The following is a 20,242-nucleotide window of genomic DNA, read 5'->3' on the forward strand; positions in this document are numbered from 1 at the left end:
ACGGTAGATCAACTGTGCCTGTAATAGACACACATTGCTTGTACATGACTACATATTTTTATCCTTCATTACCCTCCAATTAGACAGATATGTGTTTGTTAGTGTATGATGCCTTGCTAATGACAATGTAACATAATACACGCAACAGTAAAAAGAACATAATAGCCTGCCAAACATCATAATTATTAACAAGATGAAGATGCACTACACTAGTGGGAGTTTAGCTAGGCTGCTGCTAATCTTTACAATAGCCTTGTCTATTAGTTATCAGTCTGAATCAGCTACACGTGAAAATGAGAATGTTAATCAGAAATGGCACGAAACAGATACACAGAATTTGTGCAACAATGACATGGACTGCCCTCCGTGGACAGAATGTAACAATACCAAATGTGAGTGTAAAGCAAATCTAAAGAATTATTTCACTGTTAAATGTGACGAGGCAACACTTGAACTATCTGTTATCAGATGCCACTGTGTTACGTATAACAACGTGACAGACGAGTTAGTTGAAGGAAACTGCTTTGAGAATTGTGACAATGGCTACGACAAAAGTGAGTACCTCCCATTGCCAAAGAATGTATCCAAACTAAACCAGTTCATGTGTGAGAAGAGGTGGAACAGAACAGGAAGACTGTGTGGGAGGTGTCTACCTGGACACTCTCCATTGGCTTATTCTTACGACATGAGGTGTGTGAAATGCCCTGAGGGGAACAGAAATATCTGGAAGTACATTCTAGTGGCGTTTGGTCCACTTACAGTGTTTTACTTAGTGCTCCTGTTCTTCAAGATCAATGCAACCTCTTCGTACTTACACAGTTATGTTGTCTACAGCCAAATGATTACAACACCTGTTTTTGCTAGAGCTATAACAGAATACACCGACCATACCTCAACTTACTTAAAATTTACAACTTTAATAGTTATCGACCTACATTCTATATGGAATCTAGATTTCTTTAAAGGTCTCTACCCTGACATTTGTCTTGATGTGTCCCCACTCACAGTCTTAGCTCTGGACTATGCAGTGGCTATCTACCCACTACTGTTGACTGTTGTATCGTACATTTCGATCGAGCTACATAGTAGAAACTTCAGACCAGTAGTCATCTTGTGGAGACCATTTCACTATCTCTTTTCACGCATTCGTAGTAACTGGGACAGTAGAACTAGTGTGATAGATGCATTTGCAACATTTTTTCTACTATCATTCACGAAAATGGCTTCTACTTCAGTTGACCTTCTTACTGCAATGAAAGCAGTTAATCTGAAAAACAACAGTGTGACATGGGTACTGTACAATGATGCAACAATGGAATATTTTGAAACAAAGCATCTGCCATTTGCTATTCTTGCTATAACATGTTCCATGATATTTGCAATTGTTCCTATCACAGTGTTGTTGATTTACCAATTTCGCTGGTTTCAGAGATTGCTCAGCTGTCTACACATCCGTCATCCATTGCTACGAGAGGTCATGGAATCTTTTCAAAGCTGCTACACAAATGGCACTCAACCAGGAACCAAAGATCGCCGATGGTTTTCAGCTACCCATTACATTTTGCGGTATTCCAGCATCATTGTCTACTCAGCAATACTCGATTCTGGTTCTATGGTAATGGGATTAGTGTTAATTATTAGCTTGCTAGTTTTGACAGCACTAGTGCAACCATACAAGAATGCAAACCGTACGAAAACAGACATTTTGTTTTTGGGAACAATCGGCGTATTTTATTGTTTTACTGAAGCCGTGGAACATCCATCTTTACGGCCAGAAACAGAATACCATGTATCAACAGTCTTAAGAAATGTCTTCGCAGTTATTCCAATATTGTACATGCTATGTCTGATCACAAATTGGATCATGAAAAGAATGAGAAAAGTGAAAATGTTTATTACCCGAGTAAGAGCCTGGAGGAGAGGCTATGAGAACATTGAAGAAAACGTTGAGGAAACTTTGCCAGACAGAATCGTTAATCCCGAAAATTATCAAGATAAAAATCGATTGTTGGACCCTATATGCTCAGATGGCATCTGTAATACTCAGCTACTCCCTCACGAATTATCACATAGCTACTAAGTTGTGATGTCATAACACATACACCTAATTTGTCAAGAGAACAAATCATACTAATGAAGAACAAATTGCAAAATGATAACTAATATACGTAGTACTGTTATGTGAACTATACCTAGATATAATCACTTGATGTACGTAACTATAGTGTACAGTAAAATCAAAAATGCCTACATCTCTGCAGGCATTACTGTTCATTGAAAGTGTCCTACATCACATTAACTCTATACTTATGTATGTCACCCAATACAACATTCACCTTGATGCAAACTATTCCATAGATACAAGAGAGAGAGAGATGCTACCTCGCGGTACAATCAGTGTTTCCTCGCGATTTAATCGAGGCTGTGAGAGGCACAAAGAAAATAATATTGGAGGTGCTTTATAGATAGTTATGGAGCACCTTTGGACGCAAGCTCCTAAAGAACAAAATAACTGTGTCTTGTGTCTTGGGTGAGATCCAGAGGGGGTATTTTCTGCCAGCCAATGAACCTAGAGCACTAAAGTACAACCCTCGGCTGGTGACATGCTAATAAAGATCTATGGAGTGATATATTATAGTATTTAGCTGGCTAGCAGAGCAACTAACAGGAGCAATAAAACTACTGTAGAAACTGGATTATTAGCACTTACTCGAATAAGCGTATCTTTATTTTAAGCGCATGCTTAAACTGCAGGTTTTTTGCTCGAATTGAATCGCTTTTCCAATTATACGAAGGATATTAGTGATAATTTAGAATTGATTCAGCTAATTTTATTTATTTATGAGCTATAGTTAGCTTGTACCGTGCATCGTAGCTATAGTATAGCTGGTGATATCCATCTGGAAGGACTCTCTGGGCATGCTGTTATACCTTGTCTGATCATACATGTTGAGAGAATGTGAGACATGGATGAGGTCTTTTTGTTCCAAGTTCCTGGTCAATATGAATGTTTTTATAACAATTATGATGTAAAACGTAAGAGGCTGGCTTACCTCAAAATTTCCACCAACAACACGAGGCACTGGTAAAGACTGTTTATAAACAATGCCTGCCTGAATGGTCGTCTCTTATGGAGGTTATACGGATCCACCCACTTCCGGCCAAACTTATTAATTAGGGGGGGGGGGGGGAAACATGAGTGGTGGTAAGCTGTAGCAATGTTATTTGCGAAAGTTTGTAGCTCTACTATGGTTGAGCGTGGTATGCAAGGAGAACAGGGTGATAAAGCTAGCTATCATGTCAAGAAAAGGAGTACAGACAACAAGACAATGGTCGATAAACCATACAAACCAATTGACCGAATTGTAGATTTATAGAGCTGCACACACATGAAAATGTTTGTCTATTGCACTGATTTCCATATCATGTTTATGTTCAGTATCTCTGGAGAGAGAGAGTCTTGTCTCTTTCTGCCTGTGATAGGGAACGGTAGTTTTGCCAACTTTTGTGCCCCCTATTCTTTCTCTTAAGTGTCAACTATTAGATATAGAAGAAGGCAATACAATGATAGTCTTGATCCTTTAGAGTGTCTGATTGCACTACCAACAGTGTAGCAGCTCTAACCGTAGCTCAACTTTTAGCATTTAGCCTACGTATCAAGGTACTTTTTGCCACTCAAACGGCGAACGTGTATAACCACGCCCCTTTTCATGGCTTTTGGCTGGATCCACATAACAGAGTTTTTAGAGCAACCACTACATTAAAAAGTGAAACGCGGATTGAACTTTTAACCACAAGCATCAAGTCTATGTACGCTGAGCACATGATCTGCTGCCGTTTCCAATCGCTTTCCTTTCCTAATCTATAATTATGATTATACTAAAAGCTCATACTTTGAGACCTACATAGAGTATACATATAATTATGGTCTATAGCAGCCCTCTCAAATATTATGATCAGTTCCTCATTGGCAGGATATTGTACACGCAGTGAAAGCTCAATATGTTCTAAGACATGTTGAAAGTTATTTGAGAGCATACACACAATAAAAAAAAAAACTTATACATGTAGCTAGCCTAACATCATATAGACAAGATGAAGATGTACTACACAAGTGGAACTTTAGCCAAGCTGCTGTTAATTGTCAATATTGCGTTGTCAGTTAGCTATCAGTCTGAATCAGCTACAGATGAGAATGACAATCAGAAAATGACACGAAACAAGTGGATGGGTAAGAAGTCATGCAACAATGATATGGACTGTCCCCCGTGGACAGAATGTAACAATACTAAATGTGAGTGTAAAGCAAATCTAAACAATTATTTCACTGTTAAATGTGACGAGGCACAACTTGAACTATCTGTTATCAGATGCCACTGCGTTACATATAACAACATGACAGATGAGTTAGTTGTAGGAAACTGCTTTGAGAATTGTGAAAACGGCTACGACAAAAGTGCGTACCTCCCATTGCCAAAAGATGCATCCCAACTAAACCAGTTCATGTGTGAGAAGAGGTGGAACAGAACAGGAAGACTGTGTGGGAGGTGTCTGCCTGGACACTCTCCACTGGCTTACTCTTATGACATGAGGTGTGTGAAATGCCCTGAGGGGAACAGAAACATCTGGAAGTACATTCTTGTGGCTTTTGGTCCACTTACAGTGTTTTACTTCGTGCTTCTACTCTTCAAGATCAATGCAACCTCTTATTACTTACACAGTTATGTTGCTTACAGCCTAATAATGACAACACCCGTTTTTGCTAGAGCTATAACAGCATACACTAATCATATCTCAACTTACTTAAAATTTACAATTTTAGTACTGGTAGACCTACATGCGATATGGAATCTAGATTTCTTTAGAAGTCTTTACCCTGACATTTGTCTTGATGTGTCCACACTCACAGTCATAGCTCTGGACTATGCAGTGGCTATCTACCCACTACTATTGACTGTTATCTCCTACATCTTGATCGAGCTACATGCTAGAAACTTCAGACTAGTAGTCATCTTGTGGAGACCATTTCTTTACCTCTTTTCACGTTTCCGTAGAAATTGGGAAAGCAGAACTAGTGTGATAGATGCGTTTGCAACATTTTTTCTACTATCATTTACGAAAATGGTTTCTACTTCAGTTGACCTTCTTACTCCAATGAAAACAGTTAACCTAAAGAACAACAATGTGACATGGGTACCATACAATGATGCAACAATGGAATACTTTGAAACAAAGCATCTGCCATTTGCTATTCTTGCTATAACATGTTCCATGATATTTGCAATTCTTCCTATTATAGTATTGTTGATTTATCAGTTTCGCTGGTTCCAAAGATTGCTGAGCTGCCTAAAACTACGTCATCCATTGCTACGAGAGGTTATGGAATCCTTTCAAAGCTGCTACACAAACGGCACTCAACCAGGAACAAAAGATCGCCGATGGTTTTCAGCTACCCATTACATTTTGCGCTATTCAAACATCATAGTCTACTCAGCAATACTCGATTTTGGCTATATAGTAATGGGATTAGTGTTAATTATTAGCTTGCTAGTTTTGACAGCATTAGTGCAACCATACAAGAATGCAAACCGTACGAAAACAGACATTTTGTTCTTTGGAACAATTGGCGTATTTTATTGTTTTACCGAAGCAATGGAACATCCATCTTTACGGCCAGAAACAGAATACCATGTATCAACAATCTTAAGAAATGTTTTTGCTATTGTTCCAATATTGTACATGCTATGTATGACCACAAATTGGATCACAAGAAAAATGATAAAAGTAAAAATGTTTATTACCCGAGCAAGAGCCTGGAGGAGAGGCTATGAGAACATTGAAGAAAACATTGAGGAAACTTTGCCAGACAGAATCGTTAATCCCGAGAACTATCATGAAAATCGACCTTTGGACCCTATATGCTCAGATGGCATCTGTAATGCTCGAGCTACTCTCCCACCAAATATCACATAGCGTAATGTTACAGCATATACACCCAGAGAACATAACCATACTAATCAAGAACAAATTGTAAAATGATAACTAATATAGCAGAGTCATTAGTAGTTAAATTCCTTCATTCATCATAATAATGTAGCATACACTACATGTATTTATAAAATAACATTCCTGCAGGCATTACTGTAGATGAAAGTATGTCCTTCATCACATTAATTTTATCAAAACTATACTTATAATTATGTACCACCCAGTATAACATTCAAAATGCAAACTGAAAGCTGCTCATAATGCTTCCATGCATACAAGCGTTATGACTAACAAAGTAACCATCAAAATGCTACAACATTTATTTTTAGTGCAAAAGAGTATATATAGGGAATGATTGACCAAGCACGATTGCTGCTAAAAAAGGACACTGGCAGTGCAGCTTTGAAGCTTTTTTCTGGTATACTAAAACTACGTGTATATACCATGCAATGCATAGCATTCTAGTACATACATGTATACCAAGTAGAATAGCAACAATTTCCAAACAGGTTGAACGATTCGACGACTATAGAAGGAGACTGCAAATGTAAAACTAGCCAAAAATCGAGAACGAAATTTTATTTTTAAAAACAAGGCTGGAATACTCCTATAATTATAGTATCGCTCCAAAATTTTAACCATTGAGAGATTAGAGCGATAATATACACACAAACACACTATACACTATATACCGCTGTGCGCATGTGAGCACCAAAGCAGCTTACCTTTTTGTTGGGAACCTTTTTGCTGGGTCCATGGTCAATTGGACAATCCTAGTTAAAGCCTACCGGCTTTAACAATGTACTATGCATGTGTCTATTACACCATAACGGATTGAGTAGCCTTTGCACACTGCTAGCACTCATTCAAAACAATTGATATTTCAAGGGCGTATATATATAAAAAGAAAAGGGCATGCAACTCACTTTATACGCAATGTACAACGCAAAATTCGCGGGAGGCCAGATAGGCTAACCATGCAGGGTTTCATCTAGTGGAGGGGGCAGGGGTGCACCCCCCCCCCAAATGTTGTAGAATAATGACATCATCACATTAGTATTGTATGATGTGCAATACGTAACTAGATCTACTGTGATGCGTAATAATTATGTGGCAACAAATGTGGGAGTGGCCAAACATTTTACGGTGTGCTTACGTGCGCCCAAACCTAGATGAAAGAAACCCTGCAGTAACATACAGAAGAGGTCAAATTGAAGTTTCTGTTTCGTTGCGCAGTACGCCAATTAAACTACACATCCGCCTACGGACGTACTACGCTGTGGTGTCGTGGTTACATTGTTGACACACATCAGCATGTAGCAATTGCCATACAAATACAAATCTAATTTGCGATACGTAGGTCAACACACTATTGCAAGCTTGCCATGCACACTCTGACACAATTGTTTTGCCCCTGCGTGCGACATAATCAAACTACATCAGAGTACTACGCAACGAAGTAGAAACTTAAACTTGGCCTCTACTGTATGTATGTATAGTTAACGTATACGCGTGGGTGGGATGGGTCTAAAAATCGTTACAGTATGAATTTTGCTGAGTCCAAGCATAGTGTAGGAGTTGCATGTCTCTTTTCTTCATACGCCCTTGATATGGCAAACAAGGGATCTTAACTATAGGTACCTGTAACGGAGATCGTATCCGAACTTCAGGCACCCTTTGAGACATCTTTATGTCAATGACAACTCCGAACTGAGGCGAGTCCTTAGCTTTCTTTGATGAATTTTTGTCCGCCAGTATGAGAGGGTAATAGACACACTCGCTGGTTCCCAAGGCAACGTCTATCGGCTTAAAACTCGGAATCTAAATTGACAAAGTATAGAGGGTGCACATGACATGAAATTACAAATTAACGAAAGTTATGTCAATTGATCTGACTTTAGTTAGCCAGTCTGGTACAGAACTGACATACCGCTATAGTGACAATGTGCACTCTCCTCTTCTTATACACTTCTCTGGGCAGATACTCGCCGGGCTTGAGTTGGAGAGCCTCTGTCATCGGGTGCAGTGGGACGGACCGCCCGTGTCGTACTGTGCTGCTGTATGCTCCGTGAACCTATAGAGGATGAGAGGGTGGCAAATATTAGGAAAGGGGCATCCTAAATATTCCAATAATTATATTTACGCAGAAGGTTTTCAGTGCCTATAGTTCATAATTGAGAAGACGTAAATGTACTGGAATATGCAGAGAAATAATTTATACGTAACTTGTTCATGCAGATTATGAGTGTACAGCCCCATAAAACCTACATGTAGCTGTGATTTACATGCCATGAGCATATTAACAGAATAGAAAAACCAATACATAATTAATTGTGTACCTTGAGAGTGTCCTTTGTGTAAACAGTGAGAGGATAGTTTAAGCCAAGCTACAAAGAGAAAAACACATAATAATTATTATCACAGTCCAATTAAGAGACCCTAACATTATCACCACAATTGCAAGCACCTTTTAAACTACCAACATATCGTAGCAAGATCACTACAATTAAGCACACCTCATTCTTGATGACAAAGACAGCTTCCATAGCCTCAGGAGCCATGCTATCCACATCCTCCGTCACTTCCTGTTCCACTTCACCATACGCTATCCACAAGTCCTTGAAGAGCATCAAGCAAGACTTGGTGAGTGTTAGTAGTAGTGGTGTCTCTGACATAATCTCTACAGAGATTTCCGGGGGTAGTTCGTCCTGTTTGCCAGGTTGAGTGGTCACACTACTTGTTGAGCTCATAGATCTCCTGGACCCAATTCGACTGGACACAGAGCTGGAACGGCTGTTTCCTTTGTCTACACTGGTGACAGAGAGGTCCTTCCATATCTGGGCAGAGTGTTAATAGCAATGAAATTTACCATGTGTATAGGCAGTGGGGCCCAAAATATGCTACGGGTTCTAAAGGTTATATGTGAGTCCTATTGTTTTGTAGGAGCTACACAATTTGTATCCCAATACATGTAAGAATTATAGTCTGAAGCAAAGGCCTTGGGTCAAGCTGAAACACATGTTAACCAACCATATAGCGGCCAGCATGTATACGTATACATGTACACGTATACATGTACATATACGACATAAACATACGCTTTCACTTACACTAGCTTTGAGAGTCCATGGAATATAGACCTCCTGGTTTTCGTAGCTTGGGTCCACAGATGGCTCGAGTAGCGGCTCCCACACATTGTGACCCAGATTGAAGTACGACACCTCCATAGACACAGTAGACAGTACATTCAGCTGCAGAAAATAATGGGGACACAGTCCTATAAAAGTATAGCGAGAATTAAGTTTATGCATGGATGCCAAAACTGTCAAAACTGCATGCCTATATACAGACAATGTTATTAAAAGATCTTTCTATGTAGATTATTATTATGTAAAACCAAGATATCGCTTGGAATTTTTGACAGTGCTCTTAAATTTGTTAGTAACTTAAGGTCCAGCAAAAAGAGCAAAAACTTGGTCCATGTGAGGCTTGAACTCACGACCTTCGCGTTATCAGCACGACGCTCTACCAACTGAGCTAATGGACCACCTGAAAACAAACTGTGAGATGCACCTCCACCATTGTTAGTTTATGAAACGTAGCTAAGTCCAGCAAAAAAGAGCAAAAACTTGGTCCATGTGAGGCTTGAACTCACGGCCTTCGCGTTATCAGCACGACGCTCTACCGACTGAGCTAATGGACCACTTGAATACAAACTGTGAGATGCAAGTCCCCACCGTAGCTATAAGTCCAGCAAATTGGCATGATCCATGTGAGGTATGAACACGTGACTGTCCATTATCAGCACGATACTCTAACCAACTGAACACATAACGAGGTGGGTGTGCATGTACAATGTAAACATTGCTAATTATATATATACTTATTAACATAAAACTGGAGATGATTTTTCACAATTATAAAATGATGGTGGCATATACGAACAGCAATCATGCAATTCTATTCCCAGCTAACCTCAGTGCTCCAGTTTGTAGCAGTCAGCTCCATGGCCTTAGCATTACTTTGTGTGTAGTTGCCCATCTTCATAGAAATGACGGGGAAGGGGTTTCCCCCAGCCACAGTCTCTTCCTCAACCAGCACTAGCAGACTGTCAATCACCAGAGACAGCTGTATGAACAGATACTTAGAATATGCACACAAGGCTAAAAAACTTCACCTTCTCGTCAACATCGAAAACCTCTTCAAGGGGCATGGCCTGGTCAACTGACGTCCCTTCCACGTTTCTTGAGGGGACGGGGGGGTTGAGGTACCAGCTGCTGCTGTCGACAGGTCTCGTTTCCCAGAGGTCAAGGGGGGAGGTCTCACCAATCTCCACATCACTGTCCTAAAGATACAAATTACACGCAATACGGTAGCTAATGCGCATATACACACATATACATTGTGTGAGAACGTTGTTAGGTTTAAGAAAATGCAGTCTGTAAAACAGAGACTGATTAAAGTAGACAATTAGCATGCATGCACAAACCTGCAGGCATCATTGTTCAACTGTTATCAAGTACAGGTTACTGTATGTACCTTAGCTGTGACCGGCAGAGCCTTCACCACATGCAGTATCAGTCTAACGGTGGTGGGTGAAAAGGACAAGACAACGTCCGGTACTTCAATATCGATTGCAGTTCCCTCAGATGTTGATTGTTGCATTCCAAATTTGATAGGTTTTGAGTTCTTGACCTCTAGGACCTATATGTATTACAAGATGTGACAATCAGGAAAGAACTGTTCCTAAACCTCTCCTACATAACGTACTAATGCACAACTTCTGAAACTCCCCACCGAGTTAATTGTTTCCCACACTAGTAATCAACAGCATTTACAGAGTATAATTCTATACAATCATGCGTCATGTGAGCTAACCTTTGTTGCTGTGTTACGCAAGTTGCTGACTCTAGTTGCAAAGATAGCAAGCTCAGATATTTCCGTCTTTAAAGTCATCCCAGTAGGACCTTGCTCCATGGAGAAATCAACCGTACTCTGTACAAAAAAAAATAAATGTTACATGGCCTAATGACATACATAGCTATATAAAACTCGGTATAATTATTGCAAAATACGCGCACAGATCATAAGTTGAGAGTTCAATTTCAATGAGTACAAACGTGCATGTATTTAGGTCAGTATACAGATTATTTTTAAACCCTTTTCTGGTTGATTAAGACAACAAACCACTCACCCCCAAAACCAGGGCTCGAGTGTTTTTCTGTTCTGAATTCTTCAGCAACGCTATCAAAGGTCGAAGGACTTTCACTTTCACTGACAATGTTCCAAGCGGTTTGTCATCACTACTTATCTTTGTTGCCTCCTCTATCGGCTCAGGAGTTGGACTTGGACTCTTAAGACTTGGACTTTTAATTGATTCCTGACAACCAGAGTCAATTGTTTCGCTAAAAACTGCATCACTAATTAGTGGCGAGGGTAGTTTTTGTGTAGTTGAGGATTCGGTTGGTTTGGATAAGGAGCTCACTGACGTCTTAAAGTAGTCGAGTAGCAGAAAAATAAACACGACATCGACAAGCACCTTTGCACTCTCCACAGTGCAATCCACTGTAGGATTGAGACAGACGGACAACGTTAATGACATATTATTCACTGTAGACTTAAAGCTTTCATAATTTGTGAGAGGGGTCTATGGGTATATGCACACAAGGGTTTTGTAAGTCCTGCTAAATAATTATATGTGTAAGCAAAGAAAAGGCAGAGTTGTAATGCACGTACCAAAACTGTCACCATTCGAAGTTATGTTGAAGGAAACAGAAACTAACGGAACGGTTGATCCCTCGTCCTCCATCACCTTATCTATTAGTCTAGGGGAGGGGATTAGAGCGTACATAATGAAATTGACAGCAAATTCAAACATTTTATTTTAAGTGTAGCACGTTTCACAAGACAACTCCTATTGCTATAGAGAGAGAGACAACTCTTTACATACCGTATAGCATGATTGTATATTTCAAGGGTATAAATGTTTGTGGTTTTCGCTGATTAAGCATGTACCGCGAACATTTATACCCACGAATTTAATATCACATGCATGCATGCTGCAGAGGCTGCTATTCCGCGAAAATTGAATCCGCGAAACCTTCCTAATGGTCATTCCGCGAAGTTTATATACCCTCAAAATATACCCGCTATACGGTATAAGCTGAGCAGAAAGCATGCATATAATTATGATTGAATGTATACCCATACTTAGTTTACCTTATTAGTTTCTTGTTGGGCATGGATCGACTGTCCTCCAAACAGGCATTGAGCATTTCCACGGCCACGCCCACAGCGCCATTGCTCTCTATACACACGGTGCTGCTGAATTGATGGAGGTCCAGCGATGCAAAAGAGTTGTGGTTGCCCTTCACCCACTTATCAGAATCTTTCTGGCTCTGGAATACGATCGAGAAAGATATTGATTAAAGATAAGAATTGTACGTATGTGTAGCTACCTGGCCCAGATCTATATACAGTACCAGTGTATAAAGTAACAAAGAAATTGAACTTATGTGGAACACGTGTCAAAGTATGAACAATCTGAAAAGTATTTAAGCTAGAGTGAAAAGCTCATGCAGTTTTTGTTTATCGTGCAAGGAGCCTCTGAAAATGAATTACTGAGAGCTGTTAATTACTATGAGTCATAGGCATCACACTAACGTAAAAAGGATGCAAATCTCAACACTGAAAAATTGTAGCTTCCAAGGTTCAAACTAATCACTGTTCTTCAAAAGCAATTGGTGAAATATTTTCTCACGCTTGTGTTGTCGCGAAAGCATCTCAGCAAAAGGTTGTTTAACTGCAAACTATAAACACTGTTGTAGAGCTGCCCTCATGCAGAGACCAGTATCACATTATTCACAAGTTCATAACTAAAGGCTAACGTTATGTCACACATGCATTAATTATAGTCACCTTAAACAGTTCAATCTCAATGCTCTTTAACGTGGCCTTGAGGACCAACATCTTGAAGACTTGGGAACTGGTCTTTGTATCTTCAGTTTCAACTGAGGCATGCCTTTTTACCCCCTCTGTGAAACAGTGTAAACATAAAGATGTGTATACATGCATGTATACCGGTACGTACATTAGGTGTACAATAGGAATATAATAATTTTGGCTTTATAATTATAAAGAATGTATAGTTATAAACTATCACATCGAGCACAAGGAACACAGTCTGTCGAATAGGGTACCGTATAGCGGGTAGTTTTGGTGTAAATTTTCGGATGAACTGTCCGAACTGTCCTATTAAATATTTCGTATTTTAAATATTAGTACAGCTCAGGATAGTTAAGTTACCGTATTGCGTGCGGTAGATCAAAATATACGACAATTTCCACTATACAAAAATAACCTGCTATAATACGGTATACTATAGATTATGCAAACACTGAAACTATTATAGTTATACCAGCTGGCTTTGGTAGAGATGACCCTTCCACGGCATCTGCAGGTGTCTCATCTGCAAGATAAATAAACGCTCACTGCACACAGAGCATGCAGTCATGTATGTACAATGTATATGTATTGTTTATTATTTCCTTGTGCAGTGCTAATAGCAACAGGTTTAGCTTAACTGCATACCGTATAGCATGTAATTTTCGTGGGGCAAAATATTCGTGGTTTTCGTGGTTGGAGGTCTGACCACGAATATTTTACCCACGAATATTTTACCCACGAATGAAGCGACCTTGCCTACCTTTACCTGCAGTGCAAGCAGAAACCACGAAAATATTACCCACGAAATGTCTCAATATTGCTGAACCACGAATATTTTGTCACCCGAAAATTACCCGCTATACGGTAATAACATAGAGTGATTAAATAATTTTATATACATGCAGTGGCAGGACAGCATACTTCAGTCATAAACCCCATGCTGTTCTTTTCCTGCCTACATATAAATTATCAAGAGTTCATTAGGAAGAGCACGCAACTCCACTTAAAACCATAGTAGGCGTTCCTTCAGGCCTACGGCACAACCACATGCTGTTGTATAAACCATGAAATCAAATTTGCAATGAATAACATAGTGATGATTATCACTAATGTTATTCATTTACAACTGCGGTAGGAAAGGCAATGAATAACAGCGTTACTAATTTTATTCATTGCCTTTCCTACTTGTTGCGGTTACAACAGCCAGTATCTGTGACGTAGGAGTGGAGGAATGCTTTTTGTGCACAGTCTATTGGAGTTGTGTACTCTTCCTAATGAACCCTTGATTATACATGTAGTTCGGTTTCTATTTTTTGCATGTCAAATTAAACTTACATTGTATTGTTAGTGCACACTGAGAATTATAGCGAATTAAAACACAAACACAGACACAATTGTTCAGTCAAGACAGTTCATCACTAGCTAGGGATGTTGCTGCTGCTGCTGACTAGCGAAATACTCAATACACCTCAGTGGTAACCCTCTGTATTTTTCTCGATTGATGACCACATCTTGAGGAAACTGGTTGTTTAGTAACATTGTTTCGTCGGATTCTTGTTTCCTGCATTCGCCAACATCCTTGTACCTGACTTGAACTATGCCAGCGTAATTTCGGCATTTCCGTCCAAAATTGTGAGTGTGACGCATTTCGAATGGTACACATCTAAACGATTTCCCTTCTCTATCCGTTCCGAATCTCTGGTTGCAATCGTGGATAACAACATCACTTTGACAACTCTTATCGCCAAGAGAAACGTACATGGATTTCACTTTAGCAGGTACAACACTGCAATTGTATTCAGAAACACCAAAGTCGCATTCAGGGCAGCATTTACCGGGCCTCGTTGCCGTGGGGAATCCGAAACAGTTCAACATAGGGCACTTGATCTTGGAGCATCCAGAACAGTCACAAAGAGTGCACGGATCCGGATACCATTGCCTCTGGCCGAATGCATTGGTTGTTATGCAGCCTCTAGCACGCAACCAGCAGGGCAGCTCTGTATTGGGCTGGCAAGTGGTGCAGTTGCTGTTGGTGCTGTTTTCGTTATTAGTCGCATCTTCGTTGCTGGGTGACGTGGCTAGATGTTCTTGCAGATGATCTGGAAGTTTTGCACTGTCGCACACAACTAGTGTGGAGAGCACAAAAAGTAACAATAGAGAAAGCTTCATTCTATAGCAGCCTGAACTTCTGGTTTTAGTGCTATGAAAAGTGTGCTCACTGACTTGATCTTATAGAAAGGCTTTGGCTAAATTATGAATGGCTACAGCGCTAGTATGTAGTAATGAGGCCTTATGCAGTTGGCTTCAAAGCAGCCTCACCCAGGTATGTGTGGGTGGTGGGTACTGTGTACACTAGGTCACTAGGTCACAATAGAATGTGGTATGTGGGTTGTAGCTCGTTATCCACCATGGCGACACTCCCACCTAGCTTCCCACTTTGGCTTCCAGTGTGGCATTGTGTGTAACCACTAGACCACGACCAGACAGCTACTTTGTGATTAGGTCAAGCTCTCCACCTTTGCACAAATGAAAAATAATTTACAGTCATAAACAATGTAGTTGGAATTGGCTGAGTCAGCCAATTACGCTACTATAGTCAGCGTGACCAATTAAGCATTGAGACACATACAATGTATACACATCACTAACCGCGTTGAGGTGGACTTACTTTTAGTGGGTGTGGTAGGGGTGTGGTCTAAGCTCTCTCTGAGGTTGCCGGTGAGCACCTGACACAGAGCCTCAATGTCAGCATCACTAGCGGACATCTGGAGGGAGGGGGAGGGGTACAACAGTAAAACAATATCAAAAAAGATCATAGAGGTTGCATGAAAAGATGTGACAAGTTACACCTCCTTATCCAAGATCATAATTATAGTAATGAAGAAACGTAATGTTTTTTAAAAGTATGGAAAGCTCAAAATAACAGCCAATCAAAGTATATACTTCATATCCCAGAGATACATGTGTATGACCACACTGGTCAGTTGGTGGTTGGTTCTATTCACCTTTAGACAGACATACCACCACTACAGACCAATATGGTGGTTGGTTCTATTCACCTTTAGACAGACATACCACCACTACAGACCAATCTTCACCTCTTAGGTCAAGTTTACTATGTACACAAAAGAGTGTGTTGAATCGAGGGAGATGAGAGGATTGACAATAGCCACCACTTTAAATGCTGGGCACATCACTGATATCCCCACAAGCAGTCAGTACTATACATGTACAATCATGTATGTGTATGTACCTTGAGGTTTCCCAGAGAAGCGTCCAGGTCAATGGTGGGCATGTCTGTGTACCAGGAGATGGACAGGTTACGTTTCATCACCAGGGAGAGATTAAACGGCTCCAGGACAGGCGATCGTGGGGGATTATTGGCCACACCCACAAGGGTACTGTGGGGGGTAAAGAATGGGGCTTAGGTACAGATTACATTCAATCGACCCAAAGCAGTGCTGGTTATCTTGTTTACTTAAACATTCTACATGTACACAATGCAAATTCTGAGAAGGGATATTGAAAATGCCTCTCATGACGTACGTACCGATACACTTGCAGATCTTTGAGCTGTATATCGTACTCCTCGTACAGAGGTGGTCTCTCTCCTCCAGACCACCCTCCCACAAGATGGAAGGAGTTAGACAGCCTCAACACTCCAAGGTCGGCCACTATGACCTCTCCTGAGTTGGAGTGAAGAGGAACTACTATCTCTGGAGCTTTGAGAGTGATGGAGAGCTTTATACGCTGACCACTGGCCTGTTTCTCCTGGACCTACATGTACGTATGTATGTGTGTGTGTGTGTGTGTGTGTGTGTGTGTGTGCGTGCGTGCGTGCGTGTGTGTGTGCATGTGTGTTCGTGTGTGTGTGTGTGGAGGGGGAGAGGAGGTACAAGCAACGCTATATGGAATCGTACTAACATTGCATGTTGAGTTCAATGCTTTCAAAATGAACATGTGGCATTTACATGTAGTCCAACATAAAGAACATAAGTCCAAAAACCAAATGTAGTCAGTTATAATTTATATTGACTATGCTAGGATACAATTAGTGCTACTATAATAATTTATAAACTAGACCGAGGGTCAAGCACTCACAGCATTGATGGCAGCTGTGGCACTCTCCTGTGCCGACTTCTTGGCCCTGTCAATGGCTTCCTGGCTCACCTGCAGCTCCTTCAAGAAGTTGGTGATCTTGCTCACAAACAGAAAGAGGAGGACTAGTCTCAACTGACCAACAGACGCCTCCACACTAACGTCACACTGGTTCGTATCCAGATAACCTTCAAGGCTCTTAGTAGCTTGAGGATAAATACCAATCTGAACATTGAGAGAAGTACAAGAGTGTGTGTGTGGGTGTGTGTGTGTGTGTGTGCGTGTGCGTGTGTGTACATGTGTATGTGTGTGTGCACGTATATCAATTTGTTAACAGTACTTGCATGCATTCCCAGATATAGAATGCTGATGGTGAGCTAAGAATCTCGTAATGGATTGCAATTAACCTTAGAATTGTGAGAGTGGTGGTGATTGTTCTTAATACGGAATGCTCTCGAGTGTTAACCAACAGCGCTAGTGCACTTGCAATTAATGAGGCCTAGATGATATAGGTTTCAGCACAAAGCTAAACAACACCTTTGCTTCCAGTGCCTTGGTAGACCCTGTCACGGACACTATCTTAGGGTAGAGGTGGTCAGAGTTCAGTGAAGAGACATTTACATCAGATATTCTGTAGATAATACACCACTTATACTTTAACTACATGATTCCTGGCGCCACACACAAAGAGAGGTCTAGTTGTGAATTTTACAGCTTCCTACATGTATAACGCTCCACTCACCCAACTTTGACCTGGATGGTATTGCTAAGCAACTCCACATTGGTGACCAGTTCTGTATTGAGATAGCAAGCAATAATGAGAACTGCTCAATGGTTGTCTTCAGGAGGGAACTCTTGCACTAACAACTAAAGGCGATCTTTAGTATTGAAATCCAGCCAATCCCGGGCTACTAAAAGGATCATTACATGTACTTAAGTGTTGAAAGACTCTTAGATAACTAGACATTTTCTACGTTTTTAAACTACATGTAACAATAAGATGATAATTTATATCAGAGTTTTGATCCCCAATAACCCCACCCACCTTCCACTCTCACAGTAGCTACAGTCTCTCCTTTAGTGTGTAGTGCCAGCTCAACAGTTCCCACTACAGCGGTCACTCTGATGTTGACCCCGCCCTCTGCCACATCCACTTCTTTTGTAGGCTGAAGGTCCAAAGACTCTTCAGGTTCAGGCTGCATTGCATGATGAATAGTCGTGAAAGTTCATGTGTCCAGAAAAGTATGCAACAGTAAGACCTACTGTAAGTACATGCATGTAATACGATCTACGTAACTATGACACTGAGAAGAGAACTTGAAACTTAATATTTTGCCTCAGTGTAATTACACTATTGGTGCTAAAGGTAATTACTGTATCAGAAGTGGTATTGATGCGTACCTGAGTGTCCTTCTCCTTGGGGGAGATGGGGGGTGGTCTAGTCGAAGCTCCTTCATTGAGTGAGCTCAACAGGGACATGGTGACATGGTAGTCCTCAGGGCTGAAGCGAAGCTGTACAGGCATGAAGAGAATACATTACACAGTCTCTAAACTAGCTTTCGCTAGACCATGCAAACACTATAGTTCTACACATAACTCATTTAGGTCTACTTTTTAGAATTCACAGTAACAGTATGAAATAATTATACCTGCCTAACGCTTCTCATGACCTGTATTGACATGATGTGTGCACCACTGTAGTCATTATAGCTACATGCATGTACACAGTTGCCAAACAAGGAGGACTGACATTGAGTGTCTGGAGGTTAGCCTGAACATCGACAGCTGGCACTACCGTACACCAGCTGCTCAGACTGCGGGTGACCACACCACTGAACTCTAATGGCTCCACGATCATGTGACCTGGTGATGGCTTTGTCTCCTCCTTCAGACGCTCAACTCTGGAAAAAACAAACCAATTATCATAAATACACCCACATAATTAGAGATAGCGAGCTCACCGACATAATTATTATCGAGGAAATTTGTATGATATAGTAAAGAGCAAAGAGCATCAATTCACAAAGACATATACCGAGGAAATTTATGATAATTATGGTAAGGAGCATCAAATGCACAAAAGACAAACTATCAAGGAAATTTATGATGTGGTAAGGAGCATCGAATGCACAAAAGACAAACTGGCAAGGAAATTTATGATATGGTAAGGAGCATCAAATTCACAAAAGACATACTGGCAAGGAATTATGATATGGTAAGGAGCATCAAATGTACAAAAGACAAACTATCAAGGAAATTTATGATATGGTAAGGAGCACCAAATTCACAAAAGACATACTGATAAGGAATTATGATGGTAAAGGAGCATCAACTTCACAATCAAAAAGACATACTGTACGTCATAAAAAAATGTATGCATGTACAATGCGACCGACTATAAAACACCGGCCACCACACAACACACCTTCCCAGTTGTATAGAGCTCAGAGAGACCTCCATCTTGTCCAAGAGAGCCTTCTCTCCTGAGGCACTCACAAGTGAGCCCTTATCAAAATCCTCGGTCCCTTCATAGATGCTGTCAGCGTGGAGGAAGTTGTTCTTCACCTTCAAGCGGCCCAGGTCAGCAATGAAGGCGGCCTGACTGAGAGCACTGAGGGGCAGCACTAGAACAGGGGCAAACACGGTGATGTCTAGACGGACACGACTAGAGCTCTGCTCTCTTAGTGCCTCGGCCTGTGCAGGTGTGTGTATGAGGGGGCGGGTGGTTTCACGAGCTTAAACTGACAAAAAATGTTTAAACACAGATACATAAATTATATGAAACTATAGTTCTCATTAGAGTATTAGTTCACTCGAATCAGAGCAATGTTATGTGCACTATTAGCTATCTTTATACAATATTGCTCACGGTTCTAGTGGCTGTCTTTGCAGCTGCCTCTTTTGCCGAGTCAATCGTTTTCTGGTCCAATTTAAGTTGTGTCAAAAACTCGCTCACAAATCCCTGCAACAAAATGGATACATGTACATGCAGCTGACACTGAATGAGCGTACCTTGATCTTATTAAGGAATCTGAACAGAATTGTGACCTTCAACCTTTGGACTTTGGCCTTTACGCTGAGGTTGGCTGTATTGAGGTCGGTCTTGGGAGCGTTCTTGTACACAACAACCTGTGAATGCACACATTGCATTAATACAAAGTGAAATATATATTACACTGTCTAGGTTTTGGGTAAATTACCCGTTTGTCTG

At 40.7% G+C, this 20,242-nt stretch overlaps 2 protein-coding genes and 2 non-coding genes across 6 annotated transcripts in view; 1 reads left to right on the top strand and 3 right to left on the bottom strand.

Annotated features, from left to right (window-relative positions):
• Positions 1-20,242, bottom strand: part of LOC135343079 (intermembrane lipid transfer protein VPS13C-like) — a 142,039-nt gene that overhangs the window by 95,918 nt on the left and 25,879 nt on the right. For all 3 annotated transcript variants that reach the window (XM_064540029.1, XM_064540028.1, XM_064540030.1), the window contains 26 exons: positions 20,044-20,160; positions 19,901-19,993; positions 19,457-19,725; positions 18,782-18,932; positions 18,433-18,543; positions 18,077-18,227; positions 17,774-17,825; positions 17,569-17,662; positions 17,035-17,256; positions 16,484-16,710; positions 16,187-16,334; positions 15,602-15,698; positions 13,406-13,456; positions 12,907-13,022; positions 12,208-12,386; positions 11,725-11,813; positions 11,183-11,553; positions 10,867-10,983; positions 10,528-10,692; positions 10,166-10,333; positions 9,964-10,116; positions 9,099-9,239; positions 8,505-8,825; positions 8,328-8,375; positions 7,919-8,062; positions 7,630-7,809 (listed from right to left, as the gene is read on the bottom strand). In XM_064540029.1, coding sequence (XP_064396099.1) covers positions 7,630-7,809; positions 7,919-8,062; positions 8,328-8,375; positions 8,505-8,825; positions 9,099-9,239; positions 9,964-10,116; positions 10,166-10,333; positions 10,528-10,692; positions 10,867-10,983; positions 11,183-11,553; positions 11,725-11,813; positions 12,208-12,386; positions 12,907-13,022; positions 13,406-13,456; positions 15,602-15,698; positions 16,187-16,334; positions 16,484-16,710; positions 17,035-17,256; positions 17,569-17,662; positions 17,774-17,825; positions 18,077-18,227; positions 18,433-18,543; positions 18,782-18,932; positions 19,457-19,725; positions 19,901-19,993; positions 20,044-20,160 — 3,975 coding nt within the window. The remainder of the gene's footprint in view (positions 1-7,629; positions 7,810-7,918; positions 8,063-8,327; positions 8,376-8,504; positions 8,826-9,098; positions 9,240-9,963; positions 10,117-10,165; positions 10,334-10,527; positions 10,693-10,866; positions 10,984-11,182; positions 11,554-11,724; positions 11,814-12,207; positions 12,387-12,906; positions 13,023-13,405; positions 13,457-15,601; positions 15,699-16,186; positions 16,335-16,483; positions 16,711-17,034; positions 17,257-17,568; positions 17,663-17,773; positions 17,826-18,076; positions 18,228-18,432; positions 18,544-18,781; positions 18,933-19,456; positions 19,726-19,900; positions 19,994-20,043; positions 20,161-20,242) is intronic.
• On the top strand, positions 103-2,369 carry LOC135343081 (uncharacterized). Its single transcript, XM_064540033.1, has one exon. It carries the CDS (start codon positions 194-196, stop codon positions 2,078-2,080), a length of 1,887 nt encoding a protein of 628 aa, XP_064396103.1. The 5' UTR covers positions 103-193; the 3' UTR covers positions 2,081-2,369.
• Trnai-gau (transfer RNA isoleucine (anticodon GAU)) lies at positions 9,463-9,535 on the bottom strand. The gene has a single exon. It is a non-coding gene; the product is annotated as a tRNA-Ile (tRNA).
• On the bottom strand, positions 9,619-9,691 carry Trnai-gau (transfer RNA isoleucine (anticodon GAU)). Its single transcript has one exon. It is a non-coding gene; the product is annotated as a tRNA-Ile (tRNA).

Source organism: Halichondria panicea, chromosome 10 (genome assembly GCF_963675165.1).
Source record: "Halichondria panicea chromosome 10, odHalPani1.1, whole genome shotgun sequence".
Lineage (NCBI taxonomy): Eukaryota > Metazoa > Porifera > Demospongiae > Suberitida > Halichondriidae > Halichondria > Halichondria panicea.

Bases quoted from the DNA above. Each gene is read 5' to 3' on its own strand.
- LOC135343081 (XM_064540033.1), top strand. From the start codon at position 194: ATGAAGATGCACTACACTAGTGGGAGTTTAGCTAGGCTGCTGCTAATC.